This window comes from Quercus robur, chromosome 4, assembly GCF_932294415.1.
Source record: "Quercus robur chromosome 4, dhQueRobu3.1, whole genome shotgun sequence".
NCBI lineage: Eukaryota > Viridiplantae > Streptophyta > Magnoliopsida > Fagales > Fagaceae > Quercus > Quercus robur.
The window spans coordinates 40442372-40459660 of record NC_065537.1 but is presented as its reverse complement, the minus strand read 5'-3'; the positions used below and the strand labels follow the sequence as shown (position 1 = coordinate 40459660).

At 40.6% G+C, this 17289-nt stretch overlaps 1 protein-coding gene across 1 annotated transcript; it reads left to right on the top strand.

The window, feature by feature from the left end:
- The first annotated feature begins 15514 nt into the window (after nucleotides 1-15514).
- Nucleotides 15515-17077, top strand: LOC126721723 (xylulose 5-phosphate/phosphate translocator, chloroplastic). The gene has a single exon (XM_050424786.1). It carries the CDS (start codon nucleotides 15645-15647, stop codon nucleotides 16941-16943), a length of 1299 nt encoding a protein of 432 aa, XP_050280743.1. The 5' UTR covers nucleotides 15515-15644; the 3' UTR covers nucleotides 16944-17077.
- The last annotated feature ends 212 nt before the right edge of the window (nucleotides 17078-17289 follow it).

Genomic DNA, 17289 nt, shown 5'->3' with positions numbered 1-17289 from the left:
GAGAGAAACTACTTTTTTATATTATTTGTTGGTATAGTTTATATTATTTTAATGAGTTGAATATAAAAGTAGATACTGTGATGTTGGATGAGTTGTAAAATGGGATAGTAAAATAGATAAAATAAGTTTTGTGCATGCAAAATAAACATTTTTTTTTTTGCATCCCCAGATGGTAATGCTCTTTGGGGGAAATTACAGATGACCCAATAATTAAAGGGGGGAAAAAAGGTGAAGAATGACACAATAGATAAATGGGAAGCAAGTGCTCTTTTCCAAATTTAAAAATAGTCCCCAAATCTGCTTTTTCTCCCCATTAAAAAACAGTCCCCATGTGGAAAACAAATAGTCAACTATCACATCATTTAAAATTTTAAGTGTAAATTGTAAATTACTTCCTTAAAGTTTGGAAGTGTTTTGATTTTACATCCTAAAATTTCAGAATTTGTATTTCACCCCCTAAATTTATATTTTGAAACAAAAATGATGCGGCATCATTTTTTTGATTGAATTAAACATGCATGGAAAACTTATATGGCTCTTAACGGAAAATATAAATGGAGAGGTTGCTAATTCAAACAGAATATATCTTTAGAGGATGAAATCTAAATTCTGAAACTTCATGATACAAAATCCTTAGCACTCCCAAACTTTAAGGGTATAATTTTCAATTTATCCAAAATTTAAATAACCTAATAATATGTAATTATGTATACTATTATATTAAACAAAAAAACAAAACAAAACAAATAAATTTTAACACTGAAATGGCAAAATGAAGAAGATTAGGTTTCCCCTATTGGTTCTTAGGTGTTGTAATTGTGGACTACTAGTTGTGTTTTTATTTTTAGTGAGATTATATTCATTTTAAGTAAAAAATAATTTTTTTACCTTATGTTGATGCCCACTTTTGACAAAAGACCCAATAGGAAGAAGAAGCCCAACAATATAAAGAAAATGGGAAGAGAAAATAGTAAAGCAAACCTAGCAAGTCGAAATGGCAAGAATAATGGTCAGCAGGCCCACAAGAATACTAAGAGGTAAAGATGAAGTAAATGAGCCAATAAAGCCCAAGAAATGAAATAGTAAACCCATGGAAACAATAAAAAATAAAGAGGAGGTAAATGGGCCGAGGAAGTCCAATGAATTAGTAAACTCATTGGGTTGGCTTAAAAGCCAATAAGCCCAAAAAGTAATAAGAGGTAAAGATGTGATAATTGGGTCGAGGAAGTTCAAAGAATTTAGCAAAAGCCTATGGGAGTAAAAGATGTTAAAAAAAAAAAGCAAATGGGTCGAGGAAGCACGAGGAATGAAGGGGGTTGGCACAGTAGCAATGTTGGCCAATAAAGCTCAAAAGAGGTAAGGATATGGGAAATAGGCTGGCACAGTAGGAATGTTGGCCAATAAAGCCCAAAATAGGTAAGGATGTGGAAAGTAAGCTAGCACAACAAGAATGTTGGCCAGTAAAACCCAAAACAGGTAAAAATGTGGAAAGTAGACTGGCAAGAGCATCAACCCGAAAGCCCACGGGTAATAAGGAAATAAAAGAAAGGTAATGATATAACAGGAACAATGCAGTGGCATGGCAAGATCCCTAGCCAAAAGGCCCAAGGACATAGGAAAGAAGTGGGCTAGGCAGGAGGGAGAAGGCCTTCACCCGAGCAATACCCAATCCAAAGAAGAGATGGAAGGCAAAAAACATGAACCCAAAGGCCCATATGTCTTTCACGCCGCAAGAGTTAAACACCTACTAGAACGTACAGCATAATCAAACAAACACAGAGGCAATAGGAACGGCATGAAGGCCAGAAAAGTAATAGATTCAAACGGAAGTGGAGTATACACACAAGGCCCACGCACCACCTACTCGTATCCAGCCAATACATGGGAAGGGTATGAGAGGGTGTGGTCTGGCAGTGAAGAGAAAGAGGGAGTCTATTTTGGGGTTCTTGCTCAAACTTCTCTAGGAAGAAATGTCCTGCTAGAATGGCATCTCACCCAAAAGAATTAAGTATGAGCTAGAATCACTAGATGCATGCAATAGAGGTAGGTGAGAGAGAGGTTTAACCCTTATCCAGATGAGATTAGTGAGAACAAAGAGAGGTAAGAGACAAAACAAGCCATTTTTGTTTGGGAATGAGACATGGCACAGCCAATACAATGTAATGGTAGTGGTTGGGCAACCGATAGGCTAATGAGCAGTCTTAGAAGGACGCCCACAATGAGCCAAAAGTGATTGAGAGGTAAAATGATAAATCCTGTCATGGCAAACAGTAAAAAAGGAAATAGTTGTGAACAGTGAAAGAGGAGAACAACCATGGCAAGAAATAGAGACAGAACAAGGAAGAAAAAGAAAGAAAAGAAAAATACAGAAATCAGAGAAAAGCATTAGTGATAGGAATAGGGGCATGCATTAATAGGCTATCCATTTTTCTCCCTCTTGACCAACCCACTCTTTAAGAAGTTAAAAATTAGAGTTTAAGCAATTAGGTCCTTTTTCCAAAATCTGTAATCTCTATGGCAAAAGCCTTCTCTGAGGTTACCCACATTGGAAATCAACTGCCTTTATTGGACTTGTGTTTGCTGAAAAGCTAAACTCATTTCTTTGGCAGACGAGTTTTACTTTTTGGTTGATGAATGATTAACTCATTATCTTAATACTGAATTATTTGCTGTAATCTTATTATTCGTGATTGTATTATTCTGTCACGACCTTGTTATATTCCTTTGTTGTGTAATTTAGGCGTCAGTGTTATTTGTAAAATGTTTTAGTTATCTTGCTGTATTGTGTTTCCTACTGTAATATCTATGACAGTTATTCCTGCCATGAGCACACTGTACATTTAAGACTCCTGCCAAGGCGTGTCTATACTAGGATGGCCCAACTTGTGTACAAGCTGGCTTATGGTGTGTTTCACTTAGGCCAATCCCAACTCTCCTACCTCAGAATCACGGGCCATGGTATAGCAAGAGAGATCAAAGCCCAACAACACAAAAGGCCCACCACACCTTATCTATTTGTTGTAAACTCAAGTTTTGGACTTGATATGTAGGGAAAAAGTGTATACCGTAAAATTCTCCTTACTATAATGGATTGATTATATTTACATTACCTAACTACACAATCCAATGCTATCTGACCCAAAACTATCTGATTTGTGTGGTTGTCTAGTCAACTGCAGGTTGCTAGTGAAAACAACCGACAAAATCAATTCAGATGGTGAGTTAGGGGGTTTGAAAACAGATGGACCCAACCCATCAAAAAACAAGTTCCAAGTTGGGCTTTTTCAACCTTTTTAAGCTATAGTTCCTTACTTATTAGTCGTTTGTCAGATCTTGGGTCTTCACTAATCCTTAGGTTGCGAGCCTTAGGTCTTTAGATTTGTCGTTATACCATCCTTGTGGTTACATCACAGTGTTGCCACTCGCCAACTCATCTCCATCACTGTAAATTGAATGTTGTGTGTGTGTGTGTGTGTGTATATCTCATAAGTTTGATTTGTATTCTCACCTCTTTCTCTATCATGCTCATAGATCTGAGATTTGTGGTCTTGTTTGTGCTATTTGGATTATGTTTGTGTATTGTTTTGGTTTGTGTTATTTGGGTTTGATCTCTCTGTCTCTAGATTTGTTCTTCTTCTTCATACCCGAAAACACCAAACGAATCCAACCATTGTCCACTTGAGCTCAATCCAACTCGACCCATGGTTATTGGCGGTTAACAGCAAGTCTCTCCTTCTACCACCCAACATAAGCGAGTCAATTTTGGGTTGAGTCCAAAATTGACCCAAACCAACCCATGAGCAACCCTAATTTATGTCATGGTTTTCCCTTTATAGTTTACACTATTAATATTTCATTTTCAAATAAATGTTAGGTATTGTTTATTTGTTATTCTCTTGATACTTGATTCATTATTTTTAGTTTTTATTGTCACTATTGATTGAGTTTATTAAGTTTAATTTATACTAGCTTGTCCCATCAAAGTGTTATCAAAGTTAGAAACTATGATTAAATACACAACATTAGATTATTCAATGTGAAAGTTGTCTTTTACTATTATTGGAGCTTTTTTTATATGTGGTCACATGTCGGTCAATGAAGGACTAGTCTTACTAAACCTAGGTTCAAAGAAGACCGATGACTACCAATGCTTCTCTTCAGTTTATAAGAGAACTCATGACCAAAATCTAAAAAGCAAAACGTAAGAAATAAGTGAACTTTAATTCTCTCATCAAAATTAAAAGTGTCTAGATATGAGAGGAAAACAAAATAACGAGTGTCCAATGGTATAATTATTATTTTTCTATAGGAAAGATACAATATAATAATATTTTGTTAGAATTATGGTTAAATAATTAAATTTACCATTACCTAAAAACTTTAATTTCTTGGGATAATAGGTGAGTGGGTGCCTTTTTTTTTTTTAGCTCCTATGCCCAAGGATTCTAGGCAATACTTGTGGTTTGGTGGACTGGGCTTGGTTCACCGCAGCTAATGGGCTGTTTACGAACCAAGTGGTGCACAGGGCAAGGATCCTACAACACGTATATACTAGCAAGTAAGAATATATATATATTGAACAACAAGGAGCAAAAGGAAAAAATGATGTAACAAGGAAAAAAAGAAAAAAAAAAAGAACACAAAGACTGTTAGGGATCCTCAAGTCAATATGAAATATTTGATTTATTTTCTTAATTATGGATTACAATGTGCTCACTAAGATGTGTTACAAGGTCCAAATAAGCTCAAAAATCACAGATTTGGATGGCTATTCAAACCTCCAAGACTTGCAAAGTTTGAATCTCTTTGAATCCAAGTATGTTCTATAGTGGCTGTGTTGGGATACCGGGGAGTATCTCTCTCTTTTTTCTACTTTCTCTAAGTTTTGACAGGGTTTTCTCAGTGATTCTGTGATGGTTTATTACTGCCTGATTGCTCCTTTAACGCTAGTTGCCTTCCCCTTTTATAATGTCATGGTAAGGTTTCGGAGTACCACTAACTTCTCTCTTTTACTCCCCTAGGCACCAGAGCTCGTGCTGTGCCAATCACTCAGAGGGCTAATCCTTTCCTTATTCCTCATAGTTTTCTCCTTTTGGTGCTGTCTCGTTAAAAGTCCCTTGCTGACTTTCCATACCCAGGTGCCCTTAGGTAGCTGACCTCAGCTTTTGGTTCTTTACCTTTTTCAACTTTTAACTGTCCCTTTTCTTGTCATTTTTCCCAAGTAGTCGGAATCCTTTCCTGCTGGGTTGAATGTTTTTTCAGCCACTTCCCTTTATAGTTCTTCGTTCTGCATTCCCTGAAGTACCGCCCCCTTTTGTTCACGAATGGTTACTTCCTACCTCCTGACTCCTTACTATATCACTGGGTGCTTGAGAAGGATATGTTTGTCCTTCATTCCTTGTGCTTTTTGGTACCTCTTCCGAGTTGTCTCCATTTTACCTCAACTGTGCTGTGCGTCCCAGGGATCCTGAACCTTTGGCAGCCCTTGGGCATCCTGGCCTAGCTCTTTCTGTTGGACCCTCCTCGATTCCCTGATCTTGGCAAGCTAAGCCTTTTCCTTCCGTGGATTTTTGGGCTTCAAAAATTTTAGGCTTACCATCCTTTTTCTTTGTGGTGAATTCATCCCTTTTATGATTACTTGTCATGAGGTTGGCCCATTGTGTTATTTCCTTGGGCCTGGGTGTCATGATTTTTTTGACCTCAACAATAGGTAATTTAATATGGTATCAAATTTCTCTCTCCTACATCAAATTCTCTCTCCCACCTCCACCAACCTCAAATTTGTGTGTGTGTGTGTGTGTTTAAGTTCTCTTCTTTATCTTATTTTGCGAACTCCAGTTGACTAACCCCCTTCCTCTCAAATTTCTTCAAAGGCAATTTAACCCACATTTTTTCTCTCCTCCATGTCTAACCCCCATGTCTATCGATATAACGTTTCATTCGTTTGTTTTTTTTTTTTTTTTTTTTTTCTTTTTTTTCAACTTTCTTTTACTAATTGTATTTTATGGACAATCTATTAAGCATCAGACATACAACTTGCCTTTTACTTGATCTCTTTATGGTAAAATTGTGCATTTTATTGAGCAACAAATCTTCAATATTATTGCTTCTAATTGTCCTCCTATACTTTGGACTTATGATGATCATTTTAAAATTTTCCTAAGGCACATCCATTATGGCTCTAAATTAGTGTGTGCATAAAATTTAAGCGAAACTCGATGAGGTTCAAGTAAATTTTAAGCAAAGCATCAACTATTCAAGTGGATCAAATTTCAAAAAGGCCACGTCAATAAATGTGACATGGAACTCAACCTTTAAGAGTTAAGTTTCACCTACCATCGCGCACCCTTAGTGTAGTGATCACTCCACAAGTATAAGTGCTTATGGGATGTGGGGGGCAAGGGTCGGGGTTTTAAGTTTTCAGAAGAGAGTTTCATACACATATACACTTAGATTATGTTAGAGTAAAAATTCTACTTTGTATTAAAAAAAAAAAAAAGAGTTAAGTTTCACTTAAAACTCAACTCTCCCTAAGATCTTGTTTGGGAGGAGGGAATGGAATGGAATGGAAATGAATGAAAAGAATCATTTTAGAATATTCTTCCATTCTCTTGTTTGGGAGTTTTAATGGAGAGAATAGAAATCTCATTCCTTTGTTTGGGAGTTTAAGTGTGAGGGAATGGAATGAGTAGGAGGGAACACTCATTCCTCTCTATTCCTTTAAAACCTCAAATTTTTATTCCCCTCAAAATTGGGTGGAATGAGAGGGAATGAAATTAGATTTAATAATTTTTTTACTAAAACTCCAAAAATACCCCTATATATTCAATTCTTTATTTTAAAATAGGGGTCTAATAGTAATATTGTCATAAAATGATTTTATTTCATTCCCTCTATGTTGCTCCCAAGCAAGATTACTTATATTTCATTCATTTTCATTCATTTCCGTTCCTTTATTTTAAAACATCCAATCAGGGTTACTTAATTTCATTCCATTCCATTCTTTTCCATTCATTTCCCTTACTTAAATGCATTCAATTCAATTCCATTTCCTTATGAACTCCCAAACGGAGTTCAAACAAGATTATATTTTTTATATAAGTTTCAAAGAGAATAGTTTGGCAAAACAAATTGCCAAGAAAAATTTTTGGGGGAGGGGGGTGGAGCCAGAGAGAGAGAAAGAGTACATCTATTTATTTTATATAGATTTTTTGTTTTATATAGATATACATATTTGCTTACTTATTTGTTTTTTTAGGATACTTTATTTGTTTAAAACATTGGACTTTTGGCATGTCTTAAAAGAAGAGGGAGGTTAACTTTTATAAAATATACATTGTAAGAAAAAAATGTGATTAATATTTGCTACTTTGGAAGAAAGTGTACAATTTTTATAACTACAATATTTTAACAATAATGCAATGGAAAAATAGTTTGGGTAAACTCCATTCACATATTATGAGAATTGAGCTAATGAAAACTAAGTTTAAATTTTTTTCAAAACTTACAAATTTGTTCTTTAAAGCTAACTTAGACCTAAAAACGGTTAGGTCAATTAGTAATTTTTCTCAACTATTTTAGGGATTAAGTTGACTTTATAGACCAAATTAGTCAATTTTAAAAAGGGTCATGGTAATAAGTGCCCTTAAGGCAATAGTTAACAATTCATTTTAGGAAAGTTTTTGACACCACTTTTAAGAGAAATAAAAAAAAGCTGTCAAAAAATTAATTGTTTTTTTCTTGAGTAATGCTATGTCCACAAATTATTTTACAATATTTTTACAAAATATTGATGTGACAAACTTTTTATTAGTTTTCATTTAAACTTACTATTAATATTGTGGGGTCCAATAATTTACGGGTCCGGCCCACACGCTTATGGGAAGCCCACCGGTCTTAAACTGAAGGAGGCCGGGGCCCGAGCTCGAAACTAGGAAGCATAAAAATAGCCCGAAGGCATAGCCGAGGACGGCTTCGTCCTCGGCAGGCCCAAAATCTCAGGGATAGGAATGAAACATGAGTAAGCTAGAAAGATCAGAAAATATCCTGGGGAAGTTGTCTTTAATACCCTTCCCTGACATGACACTGCCCCTAACAGAGCCGGGATTTTAGACTTTATGGATCATCTACAGTAATTTTGGGATTAGATTGATGGGACAAATATCTGTCCTGGAAAGATCGACCCTACACGTGGACGAGGGACAACAAACGTAGGCTAGTATAAAAGGAAAGGTAAACTAATAAAGAAGGGGGTCTCCCATCCAGCTTCTAAAAAAGACTTGATGAAAGAGAATGCCTGGAGAATATACGCCGGACAACACCTAAGAATCTACCGACGGGTAACCGAGGACAACACCATCGCTCCTCGGACATGATCCGAGGAGACAAACCTTCCTAGGTACAAGATTGATGGGCCCGAATATCCAGCCCAAAGCTTTTTCTCATATCGGCTCACCTAAAGTCCGGCTCGAAACGTCCCCCTGTGATCCAACGCTGGCCTTTCAAGCCCACTCTCTACAAATACTATTGTGAGGGATCTTCCGCGTGCAAGCCCAACATCGTCGCTGGGCCGTTGAAGATTTTGTGTCCCTACAATTGGCGCCGTCTGTGGGAAAGGCTTGCGCGTTGGCGTAGGAGGTGTTTGAGTCAACTCTCTAGCCAGCTGAGGTTTATGGAATTCCCTCCATCTCCGGCGACATGCCGTCGTTGCTCCGACTCGAATTTTTGCTAGGGGCTACGCCCTGTAGTGTCAACAGCGCGGACAGCTCTAGCGGCTTCCGGCTTCAGGCCAAATCCCCCCCCGCCATGGTCTAGGGGCTGATCTCCAACAAGTAATGGACAGAACCAAGGCCTTGCATGGTCCTCGGACCCAAGCCTATGGGGAAACCAAGTACAAAAAAGAAATCTTACAAGTAATGGACAGAACCAAGGCCTTGCATGGTCCTCGGACCCAAGCCTATGGGGAAACCAAGTACAAAAAAGAAATCTTACAAGTAATGGACAGAACCAAGGCCTTGCATGGTCCTCGGACCCAAGCCTATGGGGAAACCAAGTACAAAAAAGAAATCTTACAAGTAATGGACAGAACCAAGGCCTTGCATGGTCCTCGGACCCAAGCCTATGGGAAAACCAAGTACAAAAAAGAAATCTTACAAGTAATGGACAGAACCAAGGCCTTGCATGGTCCTCGGACCCAAGCCTATGGGGAAACCAAGTACAAAAAAGAAATCTTACAAGTAATGGACAGAACCAAGGCCTTGCATGGTCCTCGGACCCAAGCCTATGGGGAAACCAAGTACAAAAAAGAAATCTTACAAGTAATGGACAGAACCAAGGCCTTGCATGGTCCTCGGACCCAAGCCTATGGGAAAACCAAGTACAAAAAAGAAATCTTACAAGTAATGGACAGAACCAAGGCCTTGCATGGTCCTCGGACCCAAGCCTATGGGGAAACCAAGTACAAAAAAGAAATCTTACAAGTAATGGACAGAACCAAGGCCTTGCATGGTCCTTGGACCCAAGCCTATGGGGAAACCAAGTACAAAAAAGAAATCTTACAAGTAATGGACAGAACCAAGGCCTTGCATGGTTCTCGGACCCAAGCCTATGGGGAAACCAAGTACAAAAAAGAAATCTTACAAGTAATGGACAGAACCAAGGCCTTGCATGGTCCTCGGACCCAAGCCTATGGGAAAACCAAGTACAAAAAAGAAATCTTACAAGTAATGGACAGAACCAAGGCCTTGCATGGTCCTCGGACCCAAGCCTATGGGGAAACCAAGTACAAAAAAGAAATCTTACAAGTAATGGACAGAACCAAGGCCTTGCATGGTCCTCGGACCTAAGCCTATGGGGAAACCAAGTACAAAAAAGAAATCTTACAAGTAATGGACAGAACCAAGGCCTTGCATGGTCCTCGGACCCAAGCCTCTGGGGAAACCAACTACTTAAACAGAAGCATACGAGTTTTGGACAGAACCAAGGCCTTGCATGGTCCTCGGACCCAAGCCTCTGGGGAAACCAACTACTTAAACAGAAGCATACGAGTTTTGGACAGAACCAAGGCCTTGCATGGTCCTCGGACCCAAGCCTCTAGGGAAACCAACTACTTAAACAGAAGCATACGAGTTTTGGATAGAACCAAGGCCTTGCATGGTCCTCGGACCCAAGCCTATGGGGAAACCAAGTACAAAAAAGAAATCTTACAAGTAATGGACAGAACCAAGGCCTTGCATGGTCCTCGGACCCAAGCCTATGGGGAAACCAAGTACAAAAAAGAAATCTTACAAGTAATGGACAGAACCAAGGCCTTGCATGGTCCTCGGACCCAAGCCTATGGGGAAACCAAGTACAAAAAAGAAATCTTACAAGTAATGGACAGAACCAAGGCCTTGCATGGTCCTCGGACCCAAGCCTATGGGGAAACCAAGTACAAAAAAGAAATCTTACAAGTAATGGACAGAACCAAGGCCTTGCATGGTCCTCGGACCCAAGCCTATGGGGAAACCAAGTACAAAAAAGAAATCTTACAAGTAATGGATAGAACCAAGGCCTTGCATGGTCCTCGGACCCAAGCCTCTGGGGAAACCAACTACTTAAACAGAAGCATACAAGTTTTGGACAGAACCAAGGCCTTGCATGGTCCTCGGACCCAAGCCTCTAGGGAAACCAACTACTTAAACAGAAGCATACGAGTTTTGGACAGAACCAAGGCCTTGCATGGTCCTCGGACCCAAGCCTCTGGGGAAACCAACTACTTAAACAGAAGCATACAAGTTTTGGACAGAACCAAGGCCTTGCATGGTCCTCGGACCCAAGCCTCTGGGGAAACCAACTACTTAAACAGAAGCATACGAGTTTTGGACAGAACCAAGGCCTTGCATGGTCCTCGGACCCAAGCCTCTAGGGAAACCAACTACTTAAACAGAAGCATACAAGTTTTGGACAGAACCAAGGCCTTGCATGGTCCTCGGACCCAAGCCTCTGGGGAAACCAACTACTTAAACAGAAGCATACAAGTTTTGGACAGAACCAAGGCCTTGCATGGTCCTCGGACCCAAGCCTCTGGGGAAACCAACTACTTAAACAGAAGCATACGAGTTTTGGACAGAACCAAGGCCTTGCATGATCCTCGGACCCAAGCCTCTGGGGAAACCAACTACTTAGAAAGAAGCATACAAGTTTTGGACAGAACCAAGGCATTGCATGGTCCTCGGACTCAAGCCTATGGGGAAACCAAGTACGCAAAAGCGCCATCGGAGTCCCCTAACTCCCAGTCGATCGCTCGCATGGAATATTTATAAATCATCAGCCTTGGACGATATTCACGCGCTTGTCACAGAATACCCAACTAATATCCCGGTTAGTTTCTTAAGTTTGATTTATTACAAGTTATCGATATAATGCCTGATAGTACTGACAGACGAGGGTTGATCAGATTATGCTTCAAAGTAGCTTTATCACAAATATTTTCAAAGCAACACATACATAGAGCACATTCGTTCACAAAGTGGTGTTGCCCATTAGACCAACGCTTAAAACATGTAAATCAATTTTCATTTTTATTGCGATGAAGAAATAGTACAGTGTACAAACGAAAAGCTGGAATCAGCCTACGTCAAAGCTTACTACATAATCGGGAAAAAGAAAAATACAAGAAAGCTGGAGAAAGCCGAGGAGGTATGTCGGAGGAAAGGTTGGCTACAGCTCCGAGACCTTATTCTTCCCCCGCACCCTTACCTGCCCATAACTCAGGCAGCTCAAAAGACCCAACTTGAACCTGACACCGTTGAAGAAAAGGTGTAGGGAGTTGGAGGTGGTGGGGCTTTCTCTAAATATACGCCTACCGCAAAGCAGAGGTGCTGATGGAGGAAAACCCTTCTTCTGCCGCACCAAAACTCTGGCATGGACAGAACCTGCTTCGGATTTTGACTAAAAGAGGGAAAGATTCCTTTCCCCCTCGGTGGAGATGGAGTACCCTCCTGAACTTGTGCTTCCTGTGCCCATACCTTACTGTTATAAGCCTCATGAAGACACGGCGCCCCTGCGGCGGAGGAAGTTCTTTCTTCCCGACCCTCACTTTCGACATGTTATGCCAAGAAAGGAGAGCTCCAGGTATGGGAAGCGTGGTATGGGAGAAAACTAAAAGGCTGGGTATATATATAAAGCAACCCTCTCTCCCTCCTATTTATTTGAAAAAACAAGATAGTGACAGTCAACTCACGCGGCGTCCCAAGGAGCGCTGCAGACAAAGTGGTCTTGGCTCAACTTCCAACGTCAACTGCAGCCAAAAGACTGAAGGAGCCTCGTAAAGGCGCGCCTCGATCTTTGGGGCGTCAGAGAAGTACTGCATGGCCAGAGGTTGCAGAAATATCTCTTGATCCGCGGGTTCATTGAATTCGCGACCCAGGCCCGTTTTGCATAAAGGCCCAGGGACACCCTGTTCGGCACCTCGGGAAATGCTTAATGAAAGGGAAAACCAAGTACTGATGCAGACGTTGGTCTCGGACAGAACCTAAGGCTTGCATGATCCTCGGACTCAAGCTAAAAGGGAAAACCAAGTACTGATGCAGACGTCGGTCTTGGACAGAACCTAAGGCTTGCATGGTCCTCGGACTCAAGCTAAAAGGGAAAACCAAGTACTGATGCAGACGTTGGTCTCGGACAGAACCTAAGGCTTGCATGGTCCTCGGACTCAAGCTAAAAGGGAAAACCAAGTACTGATGCAGACGTCGGTCTTGGACAGAACCTAAGGCTTGCATGGTCCTCGGACTCAAGCTAAAAGGGAAAACCAAGTACTGATGCAGACATGGGTCTCGGACAGAACCTAAGGCTTGCATGGTCCTCGGACTCAAGCTGAAAGGGAAAACCAAGTACTAATGCAGGCATTGGTCCCGGACAGAACCTAAGCCTTGCATGGTCCTCGGATTCAAGCCTAAAGGGAAAAAGTCAAGTACATAAGATAAAACGCATAAGTCTCGAACAAAACCCAGGTTTTGCAAAGTCCTCGGACTCAGGCTGCTTTGGAAATCAACTGCCCGAATGAAGAAATTTCTCGGCTTAAATACTGGAAAGGGTTAAGTCTCGCGTATCATGAAAATGGCAGAACAACCTAATGATCGTCAACCTAAAGAGGCCATTCATCCGGCGGGTAACACGTCCTCGGACAGATACTTCTTACATCTTATTGAAGCAGCTAATACCCATCACGGCTAATTTTAAGATAAGTCTCATTCCTCACTGGTCGGATTGCTATGTTGAATAATAATTTTGTTAAAGTCATCGTGGCATCTTTTTATCAACGATTACTTTGACCTTATTTATTATCGATTGAAATGCTATACTATTATGCCGAGCAGCGCTTTCACATTTGTTAAAATATATAAACAAGACATACGAGATAGAATAACAATAACTTTTATTAATATGAAAAATTGTTACAACGTATAAGGGAGGGCTTAAACGAGCCTATACAAAAAATGAACTGCTAAAACAGTAACAACATCCGTAACATAAGTAAACCATCAGGTGTCTTCTGAATTCGCCTTCAAAGTCTTTCTGAAATCTATGCCTCAGTACTGCTCATATCAGGAGAAGATCCTTATACAAAAATAATGAAGGACAAGGAAGAAGAATTGGAACACATGGAAGCACTTCAGCAAGCTCTTGTTGCTGAAGAATGCAAGGGAAAAAGAAGATGGAGGACATGAGCGGGAAGGAGGAGAAGAAGAGGGAAGCAATGAAAAGAAAATAAAAGGAGCAAAAGAGGGAGAAGGGGAGCCATATTAGGTATGCTCATGAGAGAGCGGATGGAGATGACAAGGGAAGTTCTCGACTCAGTCACACCAGAAATGGGGTGTGACGAATCCCTGCTTCGGATTTTGGCTAAAAGAATGGGGAGGCAAATCTTAAGCCTCCGCCATCCTTGCCCTGACCGAGCCATCTCAAGTTTTGTCAGGACATGGCATTTCTGGGAAAGGAAACGTTTGTTCATGGTGGATTACTATGAGAGAAGTATTATTGAGTAGGGAGGAACCGGATGGAGGAAATGGATTCTGAGAAGAACGTGAGGGATTCAGATATGAGAGAATCATCCTCTGTCTTCTCTCTTTATATAGGGAATGAAGAAGAGGGAATGTGACACATTCAGATCCTCAGGGAAATCCAGAGTATAACGCGCCGTTTCGTTCTCCCACGCCATCAGTAACCGTTGCATCTGGGAAGCCTCGTAAATGGGAAGACATTAAAGACACGCTGCAAATAACCACGCGGCATAACGGCAACGTGCGCAAATCCAGGAAAAACGGCTCGTAGACCGTTGCGTTCCTTAGGGAGAGAAAGAGTCACCAGTGTTGATTAAGATCCGAAGAAAGTGAGCGGCAATAAGGGCTTGACATCATCAAAATCCACCTGTCCTACCATGATGTTGGACAGCAGGATTTTGAGGGGCTAATGTGGGGTCCAATAATTTACGGGTCCGGCCCACACGCTTATGGGAAGCCCACCGGTCTTAAACTGAAGGAGGCCGGGGCCCGAGCTCGAAACTAGGAAGCATAAAAATAGCCCGAAGGCATAGCCGAGGACGGCTTCGTCCTCGGCAGGCCCAAAATCTCAGGGATAGGAATGGAACATGAGTAAGCTAGAAAGATCAGAAAATATCCTGGGGAAGTTGTCTTTAATACCCTTCCCTGACATGACACTGCCCCTAACAGAGCCGGGATCTTAGGCTTTATGGATCATCTACAGTAATTTTGGGATTAGATTGATGGGACAAATATCTGTCCTGGAAAGATCGACCCTACACGCGGACGAGGGACAACAAACGTAGGCTAGTATAAAAGGAAAGGTAAACTAATAAAGAAGGGGGTCTCCCATCCAGCTTCTAAAAAAGACTTGATGAAAGAGAATGCCTGGAGAATATACGCCGGACAACACCTAAGAATCTACCGACGGGTAACCGAGGACAACACCATCGCTCCTCGGACATGATCCGAGGAGACAAACCCTCCTAGGTACAAGATTGATGGGCCCGAATATCCAGCCCAAAGCTTTTTCTCATATCGGCTCACCTAAAGTCCGGCTCGAAACGTCCCCCTGTGATCCAACGCTGGCCTTTCAAGCCCACTCTCTACAAATACTATTGTGAGGGATCTTCCGCGTGCAAGCCCAACATCGTCGTTGGGCCGTTGAAGATTTTGTGTCCCTACAAATATATATATATATTTTTTTTACTAATAATTACTCATCACATTAACAGTTTGTAAAAATTTTTATAAAACAGTTTATATCTCTAGTATTATTCTTTTTTCTCTTCCTATAAAAATTTTCTCTAAATAAATTGTTAATATTCTCTTAAGGGTAGCCGCTAGCATTAAATCTTAGATTTAATTGCCATTAGCGGCCGGAATTCACCCAAATAATTTTTTCCTTGCTGGTACCACACACGAACGAGTCTATTTGAAAACGGCACTTCAAAACAAAAAGTGGGGGAAAAAATATCCGGAGCAATATCCAAACGATACCTTAATTGAAATTCTAAAGCGTCCTTAACCACTGAAAAATTTCGTCCTCAATCTTCAGATTCTTGCTTTTACTTGCAGAATCTCTGTCTCTCTCTTTCTCTCTCTCAACCAAAGCTACAACAAATGGTTACTTCGAATCTCATTAATAACCCATCCTCCACCTCCACTGTCACTTTCTCCAAATCCAACCATCAATACTCCATAAATGCTTCTTCACTTCTCAACAACAGAGCTCTACACCACCTATCTGCTCTTCCCACCAAAGTCTCCACCTTTTCCAAATTCCATGGCTACCCACTTGGCCTTTCTTCAACTCACACCTCACAGGTCCATGATTCAAGCTCCAAGTTCAGCCATTTGAGCACAGTTTATGCGTTCACACCTGGGTTCTCACCAAAACCCATATCCCGTATCTCCAGAGCAGCAACAGATCCAGAAGCCAATCCTGAAGCTGAAAGTTCTGTTCCAGAACCCAACACCAAGTCCAAGTCCAAGTCCAATACCCTCCAGCTTGCAATTGTGTTTGGTTTTTGGTACTTCCAGAACATTGTCTTCAACATATACAACAAAAAAGTACTAAATCTCTTCCCATTCCCATGGCTCCTTGCTTCTTTTCAGCTCTTTGTTGGGTCTATTTGGATGTTCATTCTCTGGTCTTTAAAGCTCCAACCTTGCCCAAAGATTTCAAAGCCATTCATCATTGCATTACTTGGACCTGCATTGTTCCACACCATAGGCCACATCTCAGCCTGTGTTTCATTCTCAAAGGTTGCTGTTTCTTTCACTCATGTCATCAAATCCTCGGAGCCTGTCTTCTCTGTTGTGTTCTCTTCCTTCCTTGGGGATACATACCCTTTACAGGTCTGGCTTTCAATTCTTCCTATTGTCCTTGGTTGCTCATTAGCTGCTGTTACTGAAGTGTCTTTCAATTTCCAAGGCTTGTGGGGTGCTTTGATTAGCAATGTTGGCTTTGTATTGAGGAACATTTACTCAAAACGCAGTTTGCAAAGTTTCAAGGAGGTTAATGGGTTGAATTTGTATGGTTGGATAAGTATTATTTCATTGCTGTATCTATTTCCTGTGGCAATCTTTGTTGAAGGGTCTCAATGGATTCAAGGGTATCACAAAGCTATTCAAGCTGTAGGCAAACCATCCACATTGTATATTTGGGTGTTGCTATCTGGGGTGTTTTACCATCTCTATAACCAATCGTCTTACCAAGCACTTGATGAGATTAGCCCTTTGACATTCTCTGTTGGAAATACAATGAAGAGGGTGGTGGTGATTATATCTACTATTTTGGTGTTTAGGAATCCGGTTAGACCTCTTAATGCACTTGGATCAGCCATTGCGATTTTGGGGACGTTTTTATATTCTCAGGCATCAGCTTCAAAGAAAAACGGGAGTGAAAAGAAGGATTAAAAGGAATTCAGATGGTCTGCTCAAAGTTTCTGATTCTTTTTTGTCTTGACAACATTTGAGCTACTCTTCTAGTTTCTGTTGTCCAAGTTTCCAAGAACTATGAAATTTTAATAATGTCTCTAGTTTCTCTTCCATACTTCCTGTCTATGTTTCTATCATTATGGATATGTTACTTGAGTTGATCTTAGAATTGCTAAGTTGCCAATGGTCATTGACAGGAGAGAATTGAAAAATAGAGTGAGAGATGTGCCTCATTCTTTAATGGACCCAATTATAAGAGAGGCCTTCTTGTTTCTTAATGGCTAGTTAATCATGATTTGAGAACTCAATTGACACTTGGTAGTTA

Excerpts from the sequence above, each read along its gene's own strand:
- LOC126721723 (XM_050424786.1), top strand. The coding sequence starts at position 15,645 with ATGGTTACTTCGAATCTCATTAATAACCCATCCTCCACCTCCACTGTC.